Source organism: Myotis myotis, unplaced genomic scaffold (assembly GCF_014108235.1).
Source record: "Myotis myotis isolate mMyoMyo1 unplaced genomic scaffold, mMyoMyo1.p scaffold_m19_p_13, whole genome shotgun sequence".
NCBI classification, from domain to species: Eukaryota; Metazoa; Chordata; class Mammalia; order Chiroptera; family Vespertilionidae; genus Myotis; species Myotis myotis.
The window spans coordinates 21,522,750-21,543,340 of record NW_023416317.1 but is presented as its reverse complement, the minus strand read 5'-3'; the positions used below and the strand labels follow the sequence as shown (position 1 = coordinate 21,543,340).

The 20,591-nt window shown below is 46.6% G+C and overlaps 1 protein-coding gene across 5 annotated transcripts in view; it reads left to right on the top strand.

Annotated features, from left to right (window-relative positions):
* Nucleotides 1–20,591, top strand: part of SRGAP3 (SLIT-ROBO Rho GTPase activating protein 3) — a 226,989-nt gene that overhangs the window by 172,866 nt on the left and 33,532 nt on the right. For 2 of the 5 annotated variants that reach the window (XM_036332039.1, XM_036332043.1), the window contains exons 10-15: nucleotides 505–589; nucleotides 7,338–7,365; nucleotides 9,818–9,904; nucleotides 16,389–16,419; nucleotides 17,510–17,570; nucleotides 19,392–19,469. In XM_036332039.1, coding sequence (XP_036187932.1) covers nucleotides 505–589; nucleotides 7,338–7,365; nucleotides 9,818–9,904; nucleotides 16,389–16,419; nucleotides 17,510–17,570; nucleotides 19,392–19,469 — 370 coding nt within the window. Of the gene's footprint in view, nucleotides 1–504; nucleotides 590–7,337; nucleotides 7,366–9,817; nucleotides 9,905–12,299; nucleotides 12,403–16,388; nucleotides 16,420–17,509; nucleotides 17,571–19,391; nucleotides 19,470–20,591 lie in introns of all 5 variants that reach the window. The other 3 variants (XM_036332041.1, XM_036332040.1, XR_004971487.1) reach the window with 3 other exon arrangements.

The window sequence follows — 20,591 nt, the reverse complement described above, 5'->3', positions numbered from 1 at the left end:
TAATATTGACTACCCTTCTGTCTCCGGGGCCTGCAGAGCCCTTCCTCCTCCAGAGCGGGGCCAGGTGAAGAAAGACCTGTTCCCAGCTCCTCTCTGACAGGTCCGGTAGAACACTCGCGCTCAGCCGTGTGCCCCAGGGATGGTTCGGTCTTTGTTGCTCTTGGCCCAGAAGCACAGTGGAGCTTTGATGACTGAAGAAGCCCTCTACTCAGAGCTCCCACAGTCCTCACCTGACAACGGCGCCTTTCACTGCTCCCGTTCCCCTGAGCTTTCTTTGTGGTCCCAGAACTGACCTGAAATGCCGGCAGCCCTCACAGGATTGGGCAGCTGGGGGTCTGATGGGAAGAGCAAAGGAGCAGCCGCAGAGGCCCCCTTCCCCCACACTGGGGTCCTTGGGGTGACACGCTCTCCCTTTAACCTCCCTGTCCCAGAGGTCCATTCCAGAGCAGAGATTGGAGACTTGGCCCTGTGATCTGTAATGTCTTTGTGCTTTGTGTCTTACAGAAATTTAAAGAATATGTGAATGGCAGTAACCTCATCACTAAGCTGCAGGCCAAGCACGACTTACTCAAGCAAACCCTGGGTGAAGGTGAGTCAGGTGATGGAGGCCTGTGAGGAGGGGTTGTCTTCCCAACTGGGTTCTGTTGTGGCCCCTTGAGCTGTCTTAGCTTGAGACACAGCGCACTTGGCAGAATGAGGCCTGGTACTGGTGCCACCTCCTAGGACTGGGTAAGCTGCTACAGTTTATCATCTATAGCCTTGGTACAAATGCTGAGAGGGGTCCAGTCTGACTGCAGAAATAGGGAGAAAACACAGGTTTTAATTTAGGTTATATGGAGAGTCTAAGGCAAAGAGATAAAGGGCCCCCCAGTAGGAATTGGGGTGAGACTACAGAGACATGGGAGTCTGCATGAATGCTTTCCAGCAGATACCCTCTGCCAGGAGCTATTGGAGTATCCAGGATTCTAGGTCCAAAAAAGAAAAATACATATGTGTAAGGCACAGTTTGGTCCTTGAGGGGCCCAAGGACTAGGCTTAAAACTACCCAAAGTAGTTTATGACAGTTGGAATAAAACCCCAGCGACTCTCATAACATATGAGGCCTTATGTCATTTTACCTCTGCCTGCTTCCCTGATCTCATCTGCCATTCTCTACTTCCTTACTGTGCTCTAGCCATTCAGCACTGTTCAAAACTCATTGAGCTTTTTTTCTACCCCTGGCCTTGCCCTTTACTAGATCATTCTTTTATCCTTGTGGGTGCACATCCCAGTGTCTGTGCTCTGGCCACACAAGCCCTCCCTTACACTGTCCCCTCAGCAGCTATCAAGTGGGCTGCTGGATCTCCAGATGCTTGGCAGTTGTGACCCCCATGCTTTAGAGCAGGGGTGGGCAAACTTTTTGACTCGAGGGCCACAATGGGTTCTTAAACTGGACCGGAGGGCCGGAACAAAAGCATGGATGGAGTGTTTGTGTGAACTAATATAAATTCAAAGTAAACATCATTACATAAAAGGGTCTGGTCTTTTTTTTTTTTTTAGTTTTATTCATTTCAAACGGGCCGGATCCGGCCCGCGGGCCGTAGTTTGCCCACAGCTGCTTTAGAGGAATGGATTTCCCAGCCCCAAGGTATTTATAATCTGGCTGGGATACAAGTCATGAATTCATAAAAAACTAAATAACAATAAAATTGTCACACAGAAAGGCTAGATGAATTGCCACATGGACAGCACGGATTCTGAGGGCAGTGAGTCAGGAGAGGAAGGGATCACCATGGGCCCAGGAGAACTGGAAATGCTTCAGGAAGGTGGACACCTAGGGGTTGGAGAAATAACCAGGGCTTTAAAACTAAAACCAATGGAAATTTTCCAATTAACTTTATTGATATGTAACATATATACAATAAGATGCACCCATTTTATGTATAGAAATCAGTGTTGATAGACATATACGCCCCTGTATAACCACTCACATCAAGATGCAAATCATCTCCATCACCCCAAAAGGTCCCTTGTGCCTCTTTGCAGTCATTCCTCAAGCTACCACTGCTTTGATTTCTATCAGCATAGATTAGCTCAGTGTGTTCCATCTGGTGAGGCTGGGGAACTTTGGGCGGGGGGAGGGGAGGGCCAAGGATGGAAATGTTCTGTATTCTGATTTGGGTGGCGGTTATAAATGGGTGTATATATTTGTCAAAACTCACTGACTGAGGGGTAAGGGTGAGGAAGAATCAGTTGTTTCTTCATTTCCTCCCACCCCTCTACATGCTGCCCATCCTGACATTTCAGTATTGGGCCAGGTGAGTGGGGCCATTGAGGAGTGTGGGAAACACAACAGCGGGAATGGAGTAAAAGAGGCAGAAAGTCCTAGAGAGGAGATTGGTGAGTGTGTGACATGTGAGTTGATGGCTACTTAACTTTAATTTCAAGATCAGATGCCCTAGGTTTAGAAAACTAGATATTCTTTGAAAAAATAAGATCCCAGATGAGAAAGTGCTCTCTCCAGCTCCCTCATGAGTGATCTCAGATGCAACCTGAATGGCCTTCATGAAATACTACTACTAATAGTTTTGTTTGGAATAACTCCAAAAAAGAAAAATCCATATGGCCCCACTCACCTAGCCCAATACTGAAATGTCAGGATGGACAGCATGTAGAGGGGTGGGAGGAAAAGAAGAAACACCTGATTCTTCCTCACTGGTCTTGCAAGTTTATTGAGCCCTTCCAGCGGTTCTCAACCTGTGGGTCGCGACCATCGGAAAACACATATAGCATATCAGATATTTATATTACGATTCATAACAGTAGCAAAATTACAGTTATGAAGTAGCAACGAAAATAATTTTATGGTTGGGGGTCACCACAACATGAGGAACTGTATTAAAGGGTCATGGCATTAGGAAGGTTGAGAACCACTGCTGGACACACCTTGCTCTGAGATGTGATTTACCAGTCGTTTCTCTGAGAGTTGAGCTGAATAGCAACAAGAAACTGCAGGAAAATGTAGCTTCCGAAGTATAAGGGCAGCAAAGAGTGAGCCATCTACAAGACTCACCACTGTCCTGTTCTCTAGTAAGCCAGCAGTGGGAAAGCTACTGTGTTCCTTTCGATAACTGAGATGGGGGCGTCTTAATAAATTTTTTGTTTTAGACTAGTTTTAGATTTACAGAAAAGTTGCAAAGGAAGTACAGAATTCCCATGTACTCTATGTCCTATTTCCCCTATTATTAACACCTTATATTAATACAGCATATTTGTCACAATTAATGAATATTGGTACATTATTATTAACTAAAGTTAATAAATTACAGAATTAATGAAAAAACTGAAGCTGAGACCAAATCTTTTTGTTGTTGTTTAGTGCATGATGAAGGTGTATGTGGATTCTTAGGACATTGGGTGAAAGGGAGAATTTTCAACCAGGAGAATTTGCACCAACTTAGACTGATAAAGTTCTTGCCCATTGGGCAAGGGGGAGGCATGGAATAAGCAGGCCAAAGAGCTCAGAAGTTTGGCTAATTCATTCTTCCAGTATCAATGAATGGTTCACCTTTACCTGAGTGCATTGACTTCCATTCAGTAGAAAGCCCTTCTAAAAGTGGGGCAAGGGCAGGGTTAAACCTGCATCAATGGCCTTCTTATTTCATAGGAGAGCTATTTTGCATGGGGAGGAACAATGTGGAAATTTTGAAAACAGGGGAGAGATATGGGGCCAAATGGAATACTTTTCCTGAAAAAATACAAGTGTGTGGGTTTTTTTAACGAAATAAAGTATCATGTTGAATGCTTTGCCAGCATTCTATTTTCATAAGTTAGGGAAAACACAAAGTCTTTTGGGTCACCTTCACTTAGAAGTGAATTTTTGAACACAATCAATTCCAGACACATAAATAAAAAAGCTCCTGTGTGCCCCATAAATTGGCATTCTTGTTATAAATAATATCACTGCCACATCTTGGGAACAAGAGAGCCCACCCTTATATGCCTTTGGTTGTTGCTATGTTGTTTTATTGGCCAGAGAATTCTTAGTTTATCATCTCTGAGTTTTAGATCTTTGACCTTTTTATTGCTCTGGGTAGTCTGTAATCTCCAGGGCTTACACACAAGATACAGATGGTTTTGCAATTTACTAGAGCCCCTCAAGGATGAATGGTGCATCGTCTATTAAAGGGAAGGGACATAACCTTTCAGGCCAAGATTTAATAGTGCATTACTGAGCACAGTGTCCACCAGGACCAGGCAGTCTGACCTTTTAGAAAATGACTGAGCCACTGAGTATAAAATATTTCTTTTTAATCTCAACAGGTCTCAGAAGGTAAAAGGCAGAGCATTTTTTATTTCTGATATTTGTTAGAAGTTGAGACAACAGACTCCAAAAGATGCTGGTGATGGGGTTCTTGAGAGCTGGGGTTGGTCTAAAGCTGAGGAGCATGTAGTAGAGTCCTCGCCAGAGGAAAGGTTGCCTGAGTGTGTACTGGACTTCCACCACAGGACCTAACCCTCTGATCCCTGCCCTCCCTGCCCTGACTGTCCCTTCATCTGTCCATCCTCTATGTATACAAGACAGACAAGGTTCCTGCCCTTATGGGGAAGAGAGACCTCAAACAGTAACAAACTATAAAGAATTATAACTGCGATAAGTGCCATGAATGGAAAATTCGGGCTGAGATCAGCTGTGGCGGGGGGGGGGGGGGGGAGACAGCAATGGGGTGGCCTGCTTTAGGTTGGGTGATCAGAGAGGCCTCAAAAGGGCGGTGCTGGTTAAGCTGAGACTGAAAAGAGGAGAAAGCATCAGTCACATGAAAAACTGGGGAAAGAGTGTTGGGACCGAGAGAACAGCACGTGCAAAGGTGTGGGGGATACATGGAAGAGGGGGAGCAGGAAACTCCCCCTGGATCCCCTTTACAGTCAGCACAGGCCACTGGCTCAGCCCTTTCATGGGTTGCCATTGGCTCCTACTCAGGGTCTTGGGTCCACAAGAAAATTCTCCTCAGCTTGGTGTCTGATAGGAAGTTGCCCCAGAACCCAGACACACAATCAAGTTTGTTCTTCCTGACTTTTCTATTCTTCTGCTTTGGTCTGGCTCCAGTTCAGCCAGCTTCAGTCACTCTTGTGACTGCTTGTGGCTTTGGTCAGGAATTAAGGAATTGTGTGTTGGTTTGTTCTAAGTTCTATTTTCAGATCTCTGTTACTCTCTTCCTCCCCTCACTTCTCTCCCTAGTCCCATTCAGCATTGTTTTCTGTAGGGAAAATAAATGCTCAGTTCTTTCTTTTAAAAAGTCCCTTTATGTGACTGCTGGATGGGGTTCTAGAGTCTAGAGCTGTGCTGCCCAATATGGTGGCCACTACCACGTGGCTATCGAGCCATTGAAGCGTGGCCAGTCTGAATTGAGATGTGTAAAGTGAACACCAGATTTCAAAGTTAGTGCCCCCCCGCAAAGAATACAACATATCTTATTAATTTTTATGTTGATCCATATTGAAATGAGCATGTTTTTTATGTGTTAGATTAAATACAATATGTTATTAAAATTAATCTGACCTATTTCTTTTTACTTTTTGTAATGTGGCTTCTAGACATTATGGCTTGCATTATTTTCGCATTGGACAGCATGGTCTAGAGGTCTGCTCCTGATCCATGAAAGGAATGAAGTACTGAATCATGCTGTATGGAAGGACTTCAAAAGCATTAGGCTCAGTGAAAGAAGCATAAGGCCACATCTCTCATGATTCCATTTGTAGGAAATGTCCAGTATAGGCAGATCCGAAGAGGCAGAGAGTAGATTAGTAGATTCATGGTTTCCAGGGGCTGGAGGTGAGAAGATGGAGAGACTGTGAATTGGCACAAGGGATCTTTCCCATGTGATGGAAATGCTCTAACATTGAATTGTAGGTGACGGCTGCATAACTTTGGATATTAACTAAAAATTATTGAGGTGTACATTTCAAGTGGGTGAATTTTATGATATATAAATTATGCCTCCGTAAAACTGTTCAAAATTAAAAAAGGGGCAGTCTAGGAGTGCAGGGGGATGTGGAATCTGGAGATAAGATTAGGGAGTCCTCAGTAAGCATTTGAGATCGCCTAAAGAGGGTGCACAGAAAGAAAAGAGAAGGCGGTGCAGGTATATGTTCTAGGAGCATTCCGACATTTAGAGGTTGGAGGTGGGCAGATGAGGAGGTGACAACAAGAGAAACTGAGGAGCAGCCTGGAGGGGAGGAAGGACGCCTGAAATAAGGACCTGGGAAGTGTGGATCCATGAAAAGCAAGAGGAGAACGCTTCTAAGAGGAAGGGAGCAATGAGCTGAGTTGAATGGTGCTGAGAAGTCAGATAAGAGCGGAGAGGGCATTGGACTCAGCCACACAGAGCTGGCTCCATGGAGTGGTGAGGGCAGAAGCCACGCAGTTGGGGAGGGAGGAGGGACAGTGACTGACAGCTCCTTCGGGAAGTGCTGCTATACGGAGAGCTGAGAAATGCGGGCGTAGTTAGAGGGAAAGCTAAAAAGCTAGCATATACATATCCAGAATATGTCTCTATGCGACTGGAATGATCTAGAAGGGAGGGGATTGGTAATGCTAGCTAGAGAGAGAGGAGGCACTTGCAGGAACAGGGCTCCTGAGAAAGGTAGAGGGAGGGGACCCAGAGCACAGGGAGAAGGCCTGGGCTTTGGTAGAAGCAGGGTGCTTCCTCAGGAGTACCAGCAAGTAGCCGGTGAGTGGGTGGGTGCAGGTAGGTGGGCAGGTCTCTTGGAAGCAACACCAAGACCCCATCTTACTGATTTTTCTTTTCCACGGAAGGAAGTGAGCAGGTCCTCAGCTGTGAATGAAGGATGGGAGTGGGTAGCAGGGTTGAGGAACAACAAGAAAGTATCTTGTGGCTGATACACTTCAGGGCCAGTGAATCTTTATTGATATAAAGCAATGCCAGTCACTGGCTTTAGCGTGCAGAGGGAATCCCCTGGGGGTGCTTGTTAAAATGTAGATTCAGGGGTTCTTATCTCTGAGTCTGACTCAGAAGCCCATGCAAGAGCCCAGAAACCTGCCTTTTTAGCAAGGGTCCCAGGTGGGACTCTGATGCAGACAGCAGACTGTAGTTTGAGAATCACTGAAAAAATGTATGTGAACAATAAAAATGAAATGTATGTGAGCATAGCCCCACCAATAGGAGGTACTGGGATGTGATAAGAGGCAGTTCTTTCCAACAGACCATACCTCAGGCATGGTTTTGTTCTTCATTTCACAAATAATCAAGACCAGTTGTTTTTGGTTTTTAGGAAAAATAAATGAATGTTCTCTGGTTAAAAAACAACTAAACATCAATATATACCTTTCTTTCCAGGGGAAAGAGCAGACTGTGGCACAACCAGGTAAGAACTGGGCATCTTGTTTTGTCTCACCTGCTACCCTGCGGTGGGAGGGGAGGAAGTGGGAGGAGTAGGAGAGGAGGGGACGGGAAGGCAGGAAACAGACACTGCTGAGAGCTCAGATGGGCTGGGGTTTCTGAGAGCGGGCCAGCTCTTCCACACTGTCCCGAGGGGATCTTGTTTTTGTGGCTGTTCTGCTGGTTCTAGCCTTAGATGGAAGCCATGCCCCCGCCAGGCTGGTGATGGGGAGGGTGCTTTCAGAGCTGCTATGGGTCAGTGGGGTACCCCCCACTCCATGGCACTGGCCATCCAGTGGGACAGTAATATGTATTGCAGTGGCTGAGGGCAACCGGTAGAGGCCAGAGGCTGTGCGGTAGCGGTTGACTTGTCTTCCTATCTGTTATATGGCTGCTGAGCAAACTGCCCAGCTGAGCTGGGGGGCCCAGCCTAGGGTCCCCATTTGCCAAGGCTTTGGATTTGGCTGGAATTGCACACATCTGGATATATGCATGCGCATACCCACATAAGCGTGCGCAGACGCCCCGAACCCTGGCTTTGGACCTCACCTGCACTTGGATGGGGAGTCCCTCGTTGGGAAAATAACAAACGGGCAACTCTGCTTTCTCTCCAGCTTGCTCAGCATTACCCTTTGCGCTTTCCCCTGAGCAGACCAGAGCCAGTGAACACTTTCCACTCAGCAGCTGGTAGCTGACGGCTGACTTCAGCGACTGGACCATTCCTCCACTTTCCGAGTTTAGATCCATAAGCAGGCCTGTCATTGCCCAGGTTGTTCTTAGAGCCCGTCTGTTCCGAGCTCCCAGCAATAGCTCTCCTACTGCCCAACATGCATTCAGCCATGACCCAGAGGCCTGCCCTTTTCCATCAGGTGCCTCATCCTGGGCCCGGTGACCTGATCACATCCTTCCCCACAAATTCTTCCCTGTGACCCAGAATCCTGGAAAGCTGTCGTACTTGGCAGGAGGGAGGATGAACCCTGCACTCTCTCCTCATCTGGAAGGGAATTGGCTGGGAAGAGGCTTGGAAAGCCCTGGGGTTTTCAATTTGCCAGGCCCAGGATGGCGGAGACTAAGGGCTTCCAGAAGCTTAGCCTGTGCAACTGTCCCTCTGGGAACATCTGGATGATTCATTATGCCAGGCGAGGACCTCTGGCACATGGGTCAGTAGATGTGCAGGGTCACTTTCTAAGAAACTTTTAGAAACAGACCCTTTATTTATGTACTTATTTATTTATTTACTCTGGCAAGAGGGTGTTATCTTAGTCCCAAAGCAACAGAAGCCACATTTTACACCAAAATTTGCAAATGGTAAAACAGATAGGGGATGACTTGAACTGTCCCCCGTTTCCTGTGAATTCCTAGAATTTACGTGGGAGAAGATTGTTCCAGCAGGTTGCAGCAGAGAGCTGTCATCAGTCCTTGGCCAGGTCCCAAGATCTACCTCAGAGAAAAGTGGAGGGTTTTTTATTATTTTTTATTTGGGGGGCGGAGAATTTTGTTTTTTAATAAAGCCCACCAAGATGTTGTCTTCCATACCCTCTTTGACCCAGCACCTGGGAAACCCAAGTTAGGATTACTAGGCCTCCCACTTAGACACATTGCACTATATTGAAAACCCAACCATCTGCACTCTGGTCCTTGGCCAAGGTCAAAGGCAAATTTGTTAGTAAACTAAAAGCTTCCCCTTACTCTCACAAATCATTTTTAACTTATTGTGCAATGAATTGTCAACTTGGTAATGGTTTTTAAGTTCATCTGAAAGGCCCTGGGTGAGATGTTTCTATACAGTGGCTCTCTGTATTTCCTATGGTTTCCTGCCCAAGGTCAGTGTCGTTGTGGGTAATCACTTGAGCAGGTCCCCTCAGCCAAGTCACAGCTGGCCTTGTATAGATAGACCAGTTTTTGCACATGAGCTTTTTCTCATACTTAAAAACCTTATCTTATGATAGCCCAAATTCATAATAGCCCTATAATTTAGGCTGAACAGACACCATAATGCATTTGAAAAGTGTATGGTAAATGTCAAAGCCAGATGCAAGTGTAAGGTTTGATCATTCAAACTAAAGACTGTCTTCCCTAATTCAGGTCAGTTTGCCCCTATGGTCTGGGTTAGAGGTGAAATCACTGGAGATTTCTGTCCAAACAGATACAACCCAACGAACACCCATGCATAGCCTCCAAGAACCTGACCACCATTGGACTGCAATATTTGGACATTTTATTATCTGGGGAAGACTCTAATCACCATCCTTTTGGTCACAGTAATTTTGAGGCCAAGTGCTGTGTTGCCAACATATGTTAATTTTCATCTTGGTTGAAAGGCAGAAAGGGGACATTGGTCTCTGGTTTCTCTATCTTCCTCTCTGTGGCTTTCTCTGTTCCCGTTTTCCCTGCCTCTCTCTCTTTCTTTCTTTCCTTTTTGCTCTGCAACTGAGCAGCAGAAGAGATGGAAGGCTTAGGCTGCCCCACTTTCCTTGGCTGAGCTGCCCCCCTGCTCCCCACTTTGTGCCCCACCCAGCATTTCAGTAAGTCGGTATCTATTTGATGTCATGCAAAGTTGGGATAGCTACGTTTCCTTGTCAGATTCCAGTCAGTGCACAGAGCACCACACAAAGAAAGAAATACCTGTGATTCCAACAGTCTTGTTTTCTTGGATTTTTGTAGGAGAAATGGAGAAAAGTATCCTATTTTCCCTTTATTCCATTTTATCAACTTAAAGGAAAAAAATCCTTAGGACTTATTTTAAGGAAATCCACCAGCTGGGCACCAAGATATTTTGATATGGGGTGTCCAACTCTTGCATTAAGAGTCTCTACTCTCGCTGGCCATGGGAGTTAATAGATAATTTAGTGCTACTGCTGAATGTTCTGTGATCAAATCAATTTCCCAATTTTGCACTCACACATGAACCTGGAGTAGGAAGAGCTGACTTCTATTCATTCTCATGACCATGGGCAAGTTTCTTAATCTCTCATCAGCTAATTTGCCTTATGTCTAACGTGGTTTTAATAATTCTTACCTAACTCACAGCATTGTTGTGAGGGTATAATGCCATGTGAGATAAGGAAATGATCTGACAACGTTCAAAAACAGAAACCCAAAACACTATGAGGACAAGTTAGCAAAGTTGCTATCCTCAAGTTATTCCAAATTTCAAGACTTGAAACCTATGGCCCTGTGTCACATTTCTTGCCACTCTGTTTTGGAATTTGGAAATTAAAAAGCAGATGTGTTGTAAGAAATACCAGCCCTATATACCCACGTCCTTAAAAATAAATAACTTACAGAACAGAAATGACATGGACTTAGCTAACCAAATTGACAAAAGATCCAAGATGGGCTTGAAATAATTTTGCCTGTTATTTCTTTTCAAAATTTTTGTCTGTGCTGTTATTTTGGTTCCAATGTTTGGGTGGCATGATATTTGGATTCAGCTGTGTCTTTGCCCATGCATGTCCTGGAGCTAGCAGCATTTGCTCAATACTCAAACGCCAAGGAGAAGTTGGTTAGTGCTTCTAGGATGGCTGGGCTATTGAGGAGACACGCACAAGGCCAATGGGCAGAGGCAGCATGACTCTCGTTCACCTGGATTGGCTCCAAAGCCCATACGATTTCTTGCCCATTTACAGAACTCAATCAAGACCTGGGGACCAGGTCCTGGCTCATCCTGTGTGGACGTTATCTGTGCCTGGCTGGGTCCCTACTTGTTGTTTCCCAAATTGTGAACCAAGCCATTTGAAAATGAACTGCCTCTTTTGATGTGGGGGGGGGGGGGGGCTCTTCCTTACCTCAGAGCCCTTTGCCCTGGAAGGCTGGCAGCATGAGTCAGGCCAACTTGTGTGGCAAAGATGAGCAAATAAGCCAACCCAGGCATATGCATGGTGAGCAACTCTGGAAACAGGTCCAGTGTTTGTGGCTCTTTCACTGCTCCTGGTGAACTGTGTTGCGGTTTCCCCTCCCTGTGGCCAAGAGTGGAGCACAGGGACTGGAGATCCTAAAGCAAAGCAAGACACTTTCAACCTGACCCTACGGGTCCTCCACTGGCAAGGGTTAATGGGAGGGGCGAGTCCTTGGCTGGAAATGAAGAAGTGCCCTAAGGCTCCATGACTGCCTCAGTGGGGAAAATCTTGGATTTGGAGCTAAAGAGACCTGGGTTTGGGGCCTTGGCTCTGCCAGTTCCCCTCTCTGGGTCTGCCTTTGCCTCTTTAAAAGGAGGCCATACGTACAGGATTGAGCTGACGTTAAGCGTGGTAATGGAGTTGAAAGCACTGTAATCGAAGTGTACTTGACTGAAGGACAAGATATGATCATCATCCTGGGTCACCCCAGGACCCCAAAGAAACTGCAGCCTCCCTCTTGGCATCAGTTTTTTCATCTCTAAAATGAGAATGATAATTGCCTGGCTCTTAGATCAATGGAATAAAAATTAGTCAAGTGCATTTGAAATGCCAAGAGGCAGTAGGAAGATCAGTGCCCTGGCACGTTGGGAGTTGAGACTCGGTGATACATTTAAGCCAAAATAATGAAAATTAACCCTTCCAATCATCTTTGGAAGTCTCTTGCTTTCTCAGGCTACAGATTCCATCTCTCCCCTGAGTCCCCCTCCATGTGGTCAGCTTTGCAGGATGACAGCCTCTGATGGAGGTTCAGTGGTTTCCCAGACGCTTACTATCTCCCGGCTATGATTTAGAATGCATTTGTGTTACACGATTGTTGCTCCCGCCTGACATCGGGGTAAATTAAGATCCCCTAAACATCCAAACGCCTTCCGATGGAGCATTGGACGCCACTGTGCAGGGGTTCAGGGGCTTCCATCTGCATTTTGTGTTCTCCTCTGGTCATGGGTTTTAAAAGCGTCTTTCCCAGTTGTATGTTTACATTGGTTACTTTCTTGATTTCTTTTGTTCCGTTTTCCCCTAGGCCCCCCTGTCTTCCCCCTAAACCACAGAAAATGAGGAGACCTAGGCCTCTCTCAGTGTGTAACCATAAACTATTTAACGGCTGTATGGAAGCGTTCATTAAGGTACTTGTTGGGAGCCGCAGAGTCCGCGAATGTGCCCAATGTAACGGCAGCCTTTCTCCACCTCCTCCCCTCGGCCAGCAGCCCTGCCCCCACCTATCAGAACTTTCCATCTGTGCCCTTGGCCAGGCCCTATGGCGAACTAGTTCCTCCCTGCAGCCTGCGCTTAGCTTCAGTGAGGGCTTCTAATCAGAGCTGCTTTTGTCTCTAACCAATGCCTTGCTGTGATTCTCAGGGGTAAGATCACGGTGAAGTCCATGTTGGGCTGAGATGCCAGCACGGTGGTCCCTGCCAGCCCCATGCCGTTGCTCCGGAACGGTGGTCCTCACTAGCTGAAGGGACAGTCAGATAAACCCCTGCCTCGCTTCACACCCACGTCTCCCAAGAAGAGCTTGGTTGGAAGCAACACACAGAAAATCCCTGCAGGCAACAGTGTGATTTTATTTTTTTTTAGTCAAAACTATACCAGCAAAGGAAACATAAAATCTGGGTGACAGAACACCCTCCTACCCGGTTTTGCTTCTTGTTAGGTGGTTTGGGAGAAGGGAGAAGAGCTGAGGCAGTTCCTTTAGAACTCCCGGTTAACCCTTTACACCTTAAACGAAAAACGAAAGCGGTTCAACTAGGTGAGTTTCGCTTGCCTTTCTTGCTTCTTGGACGCAAAGGGTGCAGGTTCAAGCCACCTAATGGAATGGCTTGGGCAAATTCAGCTGGTGGTGGAGTTGAAAGGGCAGCAGGTGGGGAAAGACTGAGGAAGTGGAGAATCACTCTTAGCATTAGCCAAGGGGAGCAAGAGAGAAGGTCCCCGCCAGTTACTTCAGAGCTCACCACCATCCAATGGAGACACTTTCTGCAGAAAAGAAGGCTGGTGTCCAACAGGGGAAAGTACAGCTCTTGGGCTTTGCTGACAGTTTGGGGTAGTGGAGGCTCCCCTGCTCTGCCCTCTATCCTCCATCCTCAAGGTGCACCCAGGACTTGCAGAGGGGTGGGGCGCAGGACGCCTTGATCTCAGGACTGTCTCGGCCTGGGAGCTGAGTTCTGGGGAAAGGACAGTGGGGCACAAGTGAGACTGCCCAAGTGGAGAGCAGCAGGGGCTGTTTCAGGATACCTCAGAGGAGTGAGGCATGGAGTCCCAAAAGGTGGGGTGCTGTAGGGTGCATCAGGAAAGGGGTCCTATTTGGAGGTGTCCCTGAGTGAGCACTCTGCCATCTCATAGGTCACAAGAGGATGAGGCTGTGTCAAAAGGGTCCTTTCTTCAGCCTCCCTCCTTTGCCAAGACTCCACCCGGCACCTCCGAAAAGGCCCTCTCCGTAGCTGAGCAGGGCTGAAAGGCGTGTAAACTCTTCTCCCTGCCCTCCAGGAGCTTAAAGTGTCAGTCAGGAGGATTTCAACACAGAAAGCTGGAAGTGTAAGGTGATTCAGATGAGCACTTGGTGAATTATCCCCATGGAAACAAGCTCTGTGCGAGCTCAGAGCAAGGAGAGCTGTGCTCTACAGGGCATGGAGGTTTGGGGAGGAGGTAGGGCTTTGAAAGGAGGGTAGGACAGAGGAGACCCTGAAAGGAGAAACAGAATAACAAAGGCTCAGAGACAGGGATGCCTTCTCCACTTTGCTCAGCTCTTTGGAAATGGGCAATGAGTGCGGACACAGAAGGAGCTGGCGCTTACCTGGCAGGATTGGAAAGTTAAGTGTTTGTCTGAAGAAATAGTCTCTCAGAAGGCAGCTCCTACATAACGTGAGACCGCCCAGTCATCCTACTTTATTCCTCCTGACAAACACATCAGAACTTCTCCAGCCACCTGACAGTTTGCCCCTTGGAGGTGGCCACCCTGGGCAGCTACATTCTCATTCTAATGATATGATATTGCTTCAGCTGGCCAGTCTTCCTCAGAGCCTGCAGCATGGCCTTTGTCAGTGGTGCCAAACTTTGCGTTAGGACGGACACCCTGGTCTTTCAAAGCTCGGCTTTGCAATGCCACTGGAGGTACAAAATGGCAAGAGACACATGCCAGGGTGGGCTCGTGGACTGGTTCTAAAAAGACCCCCCAAAGAGGGACACCCCTGAGCACTGATCCAGGGCACAGCCTCCTCAGGGGACTATATGACTGAAAAAGAAAGAGATATGTTTAATGATTACATTTCTGTATAGTTACACTGTACCTATGCCACATGCTGTCAGTGCAGTTCAGCGAACTCCTGAGCACCTGCTGTGAGAGAGGCAGTGTGTAGACAAGCTTGCATGCAGCATGGTCTTACTCTCAAGGATTATTAACTTTCAGAGAATGAAAGGGCAGTGTAACATGGTCAATCCTTCACCTTCTGAACAGAATTTAACTCTCTCTTATGATTCACATGCTATCTGGAAGAATATTCCGCGTGGACTAAGAACCCCGAGCTTTGAAATGCCAAACCTGTGAAAGGCTTTCCAATAAAATAACATCACAGGGACCCCATGATTACGATGGTTTGCAGGGTGGAAAATGTCCGGCCTGCAGCCATATCATTTGGTCTGGCCCTGCCAAAGCAACTGCAGATGGGACTCGAAATTCAATATATCTAGGAGCATAGATACTTTTTCATAGCAACATAATTTTTAAGTTGATAATTTCATATGGCCCACAAATAATGTAATAAATATCCAAATGGCCCTTGGCAGAAAAAAGGTTCCCCAGGCCTGGTTTTGAGGGACAAGGAATCATCCCCAAGTTAAGAAGGACAGATAAATTTTGCTGGAGTTATATAATACATTTCTAGGGCCCTACCTTTTTGAATTGACCTTTTTCAGAATCCTTGATTTTTTTTTCTCCTCTCAGATAGAAAGAAACCCATTTTTATTACAAAATTTGAAGCCTGGGAGGTCTGCCCCTGGGCAGAGGGGGAGTCCTCGCCCTGTATCTATAAAACCCTGTTTCTATAATTACCTGCCTCACAGTGTGTGATACTATTAACACAAGTGAGCTGAGAGACATCATCTTTCCAGAGCACCCCCCGGCACTCAGTGAGCCCTGTGGACGTGTTGGCTGTTATCGTTGTCATTAGCTGTTAGGAGATTGCACACAGAGCCCCATCTGACCAGGCTGTTTGCTCAGTTCTGGGAGGCAGGTGGGTTTAGCCAACATATAATTCCAGTTGTTGAGATGCCGGCAACTGGACAGATGACACCCGCTAGCCGATGCACATTCTCCAGTTTCTTAGTTCGGCTCCTCAGAAGCCTGGATGGGACACAGCACCTCCCCAGAGCCTGACTGCTGCACTTATGGGGGGAAAGAGCGTGCTCCCCTAAAAAAGGGGTGGCTCAGTGGCCTTAGTGAAAGCACAGGCAAGATTGGGAAGGCATTCTGACTCTGCTGCCCTCCCTCCCCCAGCCTCTCTCAGCTTTGGGTTCCCTGAGGTGTTCTCACTGCTAGGGTGAGGGTGTAGGGTAGGAAGGGAACAAAGCCCCGTGGCTACCCAGGACAAGCTACCCAGGCTGTTTGGTAGGAAAGCATGGGAAGCTGTTGGAGTTTGGAATCAGGCAGAATCCTGTTGGGAGCCATCCAAAGGGCACGTGATACACATGATCTTGGTAAAATTCGCTTTTTCCCAGGAATGAGGTTTCCTGGGCTGAATTCCAGGGGCAGCGTTGCAGGTGTGTGTGGGCAGCTGGGCTCTTGCCCACTGGTGAATAAGGAGCCCCTGTGTTGAGAAGTCAGGGATGAGATGAGGAAAGGGCTCAGTGCACGATGTTCCTCCACTCTGACAAGGACTGAAAGCCCCTATGTCACCTGGTGTCCAAGACAGCAACGCTGAAAGGAACTCCCACGAGGCCCCGAGATGCAGGGAACCCCGCCCCACGCAGGCTGGCTGGCAGGCCCCCCGGACCTTTGCTGGCTGCCCTTGCATTTGGGCGTTCACGGACTCTGAAGGATCTGCTCACTCTAACTGGTCTTACTCCTGCATAATCTTTTCTTTTTCTCCTGCTCTGCTGCCTGTTTATTTTTTGTTATCAGAGGAAGAAGAAATGCTCGAACCAGGAACCAGGTACTTACTAGAAAGGTCCGGTAGCCCCTTCAACTGGAGAAACCTGTCTGTAGTGCTGACGTTAGAACAGGGCCCGCCTTGCCTGTCTCCAGTGGGTCTGTGCTGCTATTCCCTCCCTGAGCAGTTAGTCAAGGAGAGAGTTCCCGGGTGGGGTGCGGAGGAGCCACGAAAGCATCCGAATGCCCTTTACAAGAGTATATTGCAAATGCCTTACTGTTTCCTCACTGTCTGGGGAGGCTGGTCATTTAATCTGACCCCTTTTAAAGAGAGTTTAAAAAATATTAAGTGCTCTTTTGTGACCTGAAATAGCAGAGAGGCCAACCAATCACAGAATTCAAAAGAAAATTACCCCTTGCTCAGCCCTTGGCGGCCATGGGCCAGTCTAGGAAGATGTAATTGAAAATACGTTCACACCCCAGATGCCTATGTTTAGAATTGCATCTTAGTCAGCCTGTTTGACTAAAGTTGGCCACTCAGTGGTCAAGAGCTGACTTACTGTTTCTAGAACCTTTGTTTATAACACTGCTAAACAAGTATCTGTCTGGGTGTTTAGGTTGTAACATCCTGAGTGGAACTGGTCTTCCCTTCTCAGAGTTCCAAAGGCCCCTGGGTCCAGCCTGGCATCTCCCATAGTGCGTTCTTCTTAATTCCGGCATTGGGTACCGCAGTCCTGGGAGGAGGCCCTGGCCCTGCTTGCTCATCCCTGAGCGCTGGGAGAATAGCTTGAGTTGGGGCAAAGTGGCGTGGGAGGCAGAGAACCCTGCAAGAGCTGACTCCAGCCCCTCCCCCCAGTGGGTTCCCCCTCTTCCAGAGTGCCTATCAGGCCTCCTGGGCCCTGATTCCTTCCCAGCGGAGTAAGAAAACAGAGCATTTCTTTAAAATTATCATAGCTATGCCTTTTTTTGCACTTAACTGAAGACTTTCTATTTTAACTGTTTGTGGAGCCTTTAGGATTAGCAATTCCTTGCTTGTTTTCCTACTAATCTGATGGTACTAATATTCTGGCTTGAGTTTATAATCTGTGTTTGCAATGTCTGTTTTCTCATGGTGGTTGCCAAGCCCAATAAAACTCACAAATTTTTTTCTTAAGGATTCGGGACAAGCTATCCCCCTGGTAGTTGAGAGCTGCATCCGATACATCAATTTATACGGTAAGCTCAATCATGGGGCAGTGTTTTCAGCTCTTTCCAGAGCAGGTGCTAGGCTTTCTCAGAGGAAATGGATACTAATTCATCTGGAAGACTTCCTGTCACTGCTCTGCTTCCGAGGGGAGATGCTCCACGGAGCAGCTGCCTTTCTGAGTGCTATCTTTTGAGCCTTGTGTGCCAGGGATAGAAAGACCCAGGAACGGGGAAGGTCAAGGGGGGGAAAAAGGAGACATATGTAATACTCTTTGCAATACTTTAAGCAATAAAACAAAACAAAACAAAATTTTAAAAAAAGAAAGACCCAGGAGCTAGGAAAACTGAGGAGCAGGGAGGGCATGGACTGGAGAACCATCTTAGCTCCTTCCTCACTCCCACCCACCCCAGAGCTCTGTGCTGTGAGCACTGAATGCTGCTGGTGTCAGTCAGTTAATACTGCAAGTGTGTAGTAAGCTCCGTGAAGGAAACACAGTGTCTGGGATTTGCTAACCACGGTATCCTCAGCACTTAACTCGTGCTTTCATCGATTTATTTATTCATTCCTCCAAAAATATTTTTTTCAGAGTGCATAATAGGCACTGTTTGGACAATGGGAATATAGATACCAGCCAATATAGCATAGCTTATATTACCAATTAAAAGGTCAAGGAAATAAACAAGCAGAGAAATAAACATTAATTTCAACCAGCAATAATGCCTAAAAACTAATGAAGAGGGAATACAAATGACTGGAGCAGGGCAGGGCTGGTTTGGCTAAGGTGGTGAGGAGAGACCTCTCCCAGAGAGTAGTTAAGACTCCAGGGCCCTTTAAGACTCCAGTGAGTAGAGGAAGCCAGCCGTGCAGACCAGGTGGAGAGAAAGACAAGTGTAAAGGCCTAATATGGGACGAAGGCCAATGTGACTGGACAAGTGGGCCAGTGACATAGGGGGTAGAAAGTCAGTATTGGATAACGAAAGAAATAAACAAGCGTCTGTCGAGCAAATGCTTTGTTCAAACCAAACTTTGACAAAAGCCCACCTTTTAAGAGTAAACTCTTTCCTAAATTATAATGTGGAGAGTTGTCGTATGTAGGAAAACTGAATCCAGGAAAAGGACCAGAGTATCCTCCATTAATTCCCATTTAAAAGGAGGGAGGTCTTTCAATTCCCTCAACCCTATGGGTTGCTGTATGTCATTACTGTTAGGGCAGGTATCAGGGTCTCCTTTGTTCTGGCCTTGTAGAAACACTTGAGAAAAATGAGACTGTTTTTCTTTAATGATGTAATCTCTTCTAAATTTCTCAATACCAGGGCAGCATGTACTTTAGAATCTAGCTTTTCTTGAAGGAAGGAAACGTCTGTGTTAGGGGAGGGAGGGCTGAGGCAGTGGATTTAATCCTTGTTCAAAATCTCTGTGGCTATTTCACTCAAATGGCATTTATAAACTCAGGCCAAGCTCTTTGGTGCCAATGCAACTGGTAAACTCAGTAGCCATGTGCACCAACCAGTTATTTGCCTGAGCTGACTTATTGGTTAGATTGGAAGTTATTCATTGATCCCGTCTTGATATAAACTTCTCATGGCCTTTTCCTCCAAACCCAGACAAGAGACACAGACATATGAAGCACGATGTGTCTGAGTATTCTGATCAGCCACACTTCATTTCAAAGGTTATTTTGGGTTTCTACCAGGACAGCTTCATTGGGGGAATGACTCTCTTACAAAGGATGGTGGGAGAAAGAGACAGCAGTGGGGTGAGTCATCAAAGTTCCCAGTGGTCTGATGAGATCAAGGCCTTATGGCATTTTTCTCTTTCTTTCTTTTTTGTTTATTTGTTTTTTCTTATAGGACTCCAGCAGCAAGGGATCTTCCGAGTGCCAGGATCTCAGGTTGAAGTCAATGACATCAAAAATTCCTTTGAGAGAGGTAGGTGCAGAGTGACCATTTCAAGCTTGTGGCCAGGGGAAGCCAAGGTGGGTGTTAGCACATGTTGTAGAGCCGTGGTGTGCAGTGACTCCACATTGGTAGCTTGAAATCAGCCATGGTGGGAGTATTTACACCACGGAAATTGGCAAACACAAAGATCTTTTATTTTTATTTTTCTCCTCCAACGAGCTAGCTGTTAAGCATTTACTAGCACACATGGGTGGCTTTTTCTGGTGGGCCATAGAGTGCTTGCTGGGAAAGAGGGCCTTGCAAAGCTCTCTGGAGTGATTATGTGAGTCTGCAAAGGCTGCTATGTTTTACAAACATTGGGAGAAAATAGATAACACTGCGTGGCTTTTAAAATATCCTAAGTCTTAATTCTCTATGTAGTGTTTTTGGCAAAACTACACATTGGGAGGAAGAGACTAGACATTCCTCCCACCCTGAGTGAGGTTATCTACTTCTCACTTTGATTAATCAAGGGTGTAAAGCTTATTAGAAATGAAGTGACTGTCACAATTAGGAGCACATGTGGCTTGTTTGGTGTAACCTCCCTTGGCCTCAGATTCCTGATGGGGACAGATAGATGGCCAGTGACAGTGTCCATGCAAAGTGAGGATTCATTGGGTCAGGAGTTCAATTCTTAATCCACCTCTGCTTTTTATATTAGGTGCTTATCTCACATCCTAAATAATATCTTTGCCTTCAGTTCACCACCATTTGGGAAGAATAACATCTCCACAGTCTACTCCTCTTAACTCTCACTTACTGCCTTTTTCTCTGAGTGGTTCTAATATTAAGTTTGATCCGAGGCCCCCAATCTCAAACCCATTTCCCCACAATAGAGCACATCCCAACTTTTTTTAAAAAAATCTTCACCTGAGGATATATTTATTGATTTTTAGAGAGAAAGAAAGAGGGAGAGAGAGAGAAACATTGATCTGTTGCCTCCCTTACACACCCCAAACAGGGATTGAACCCACAACCTTTTTGGTGTACAGGATGACGCTCCAACCAACTGAGCCACCCAATTTACAAAGCACTTCCTTACCCGTTGTTCTAACAGCCTTGGGAGATGTACGGTTTATCCCCATTGGCTGTGCTCTGGACAGGCCTCCCCTG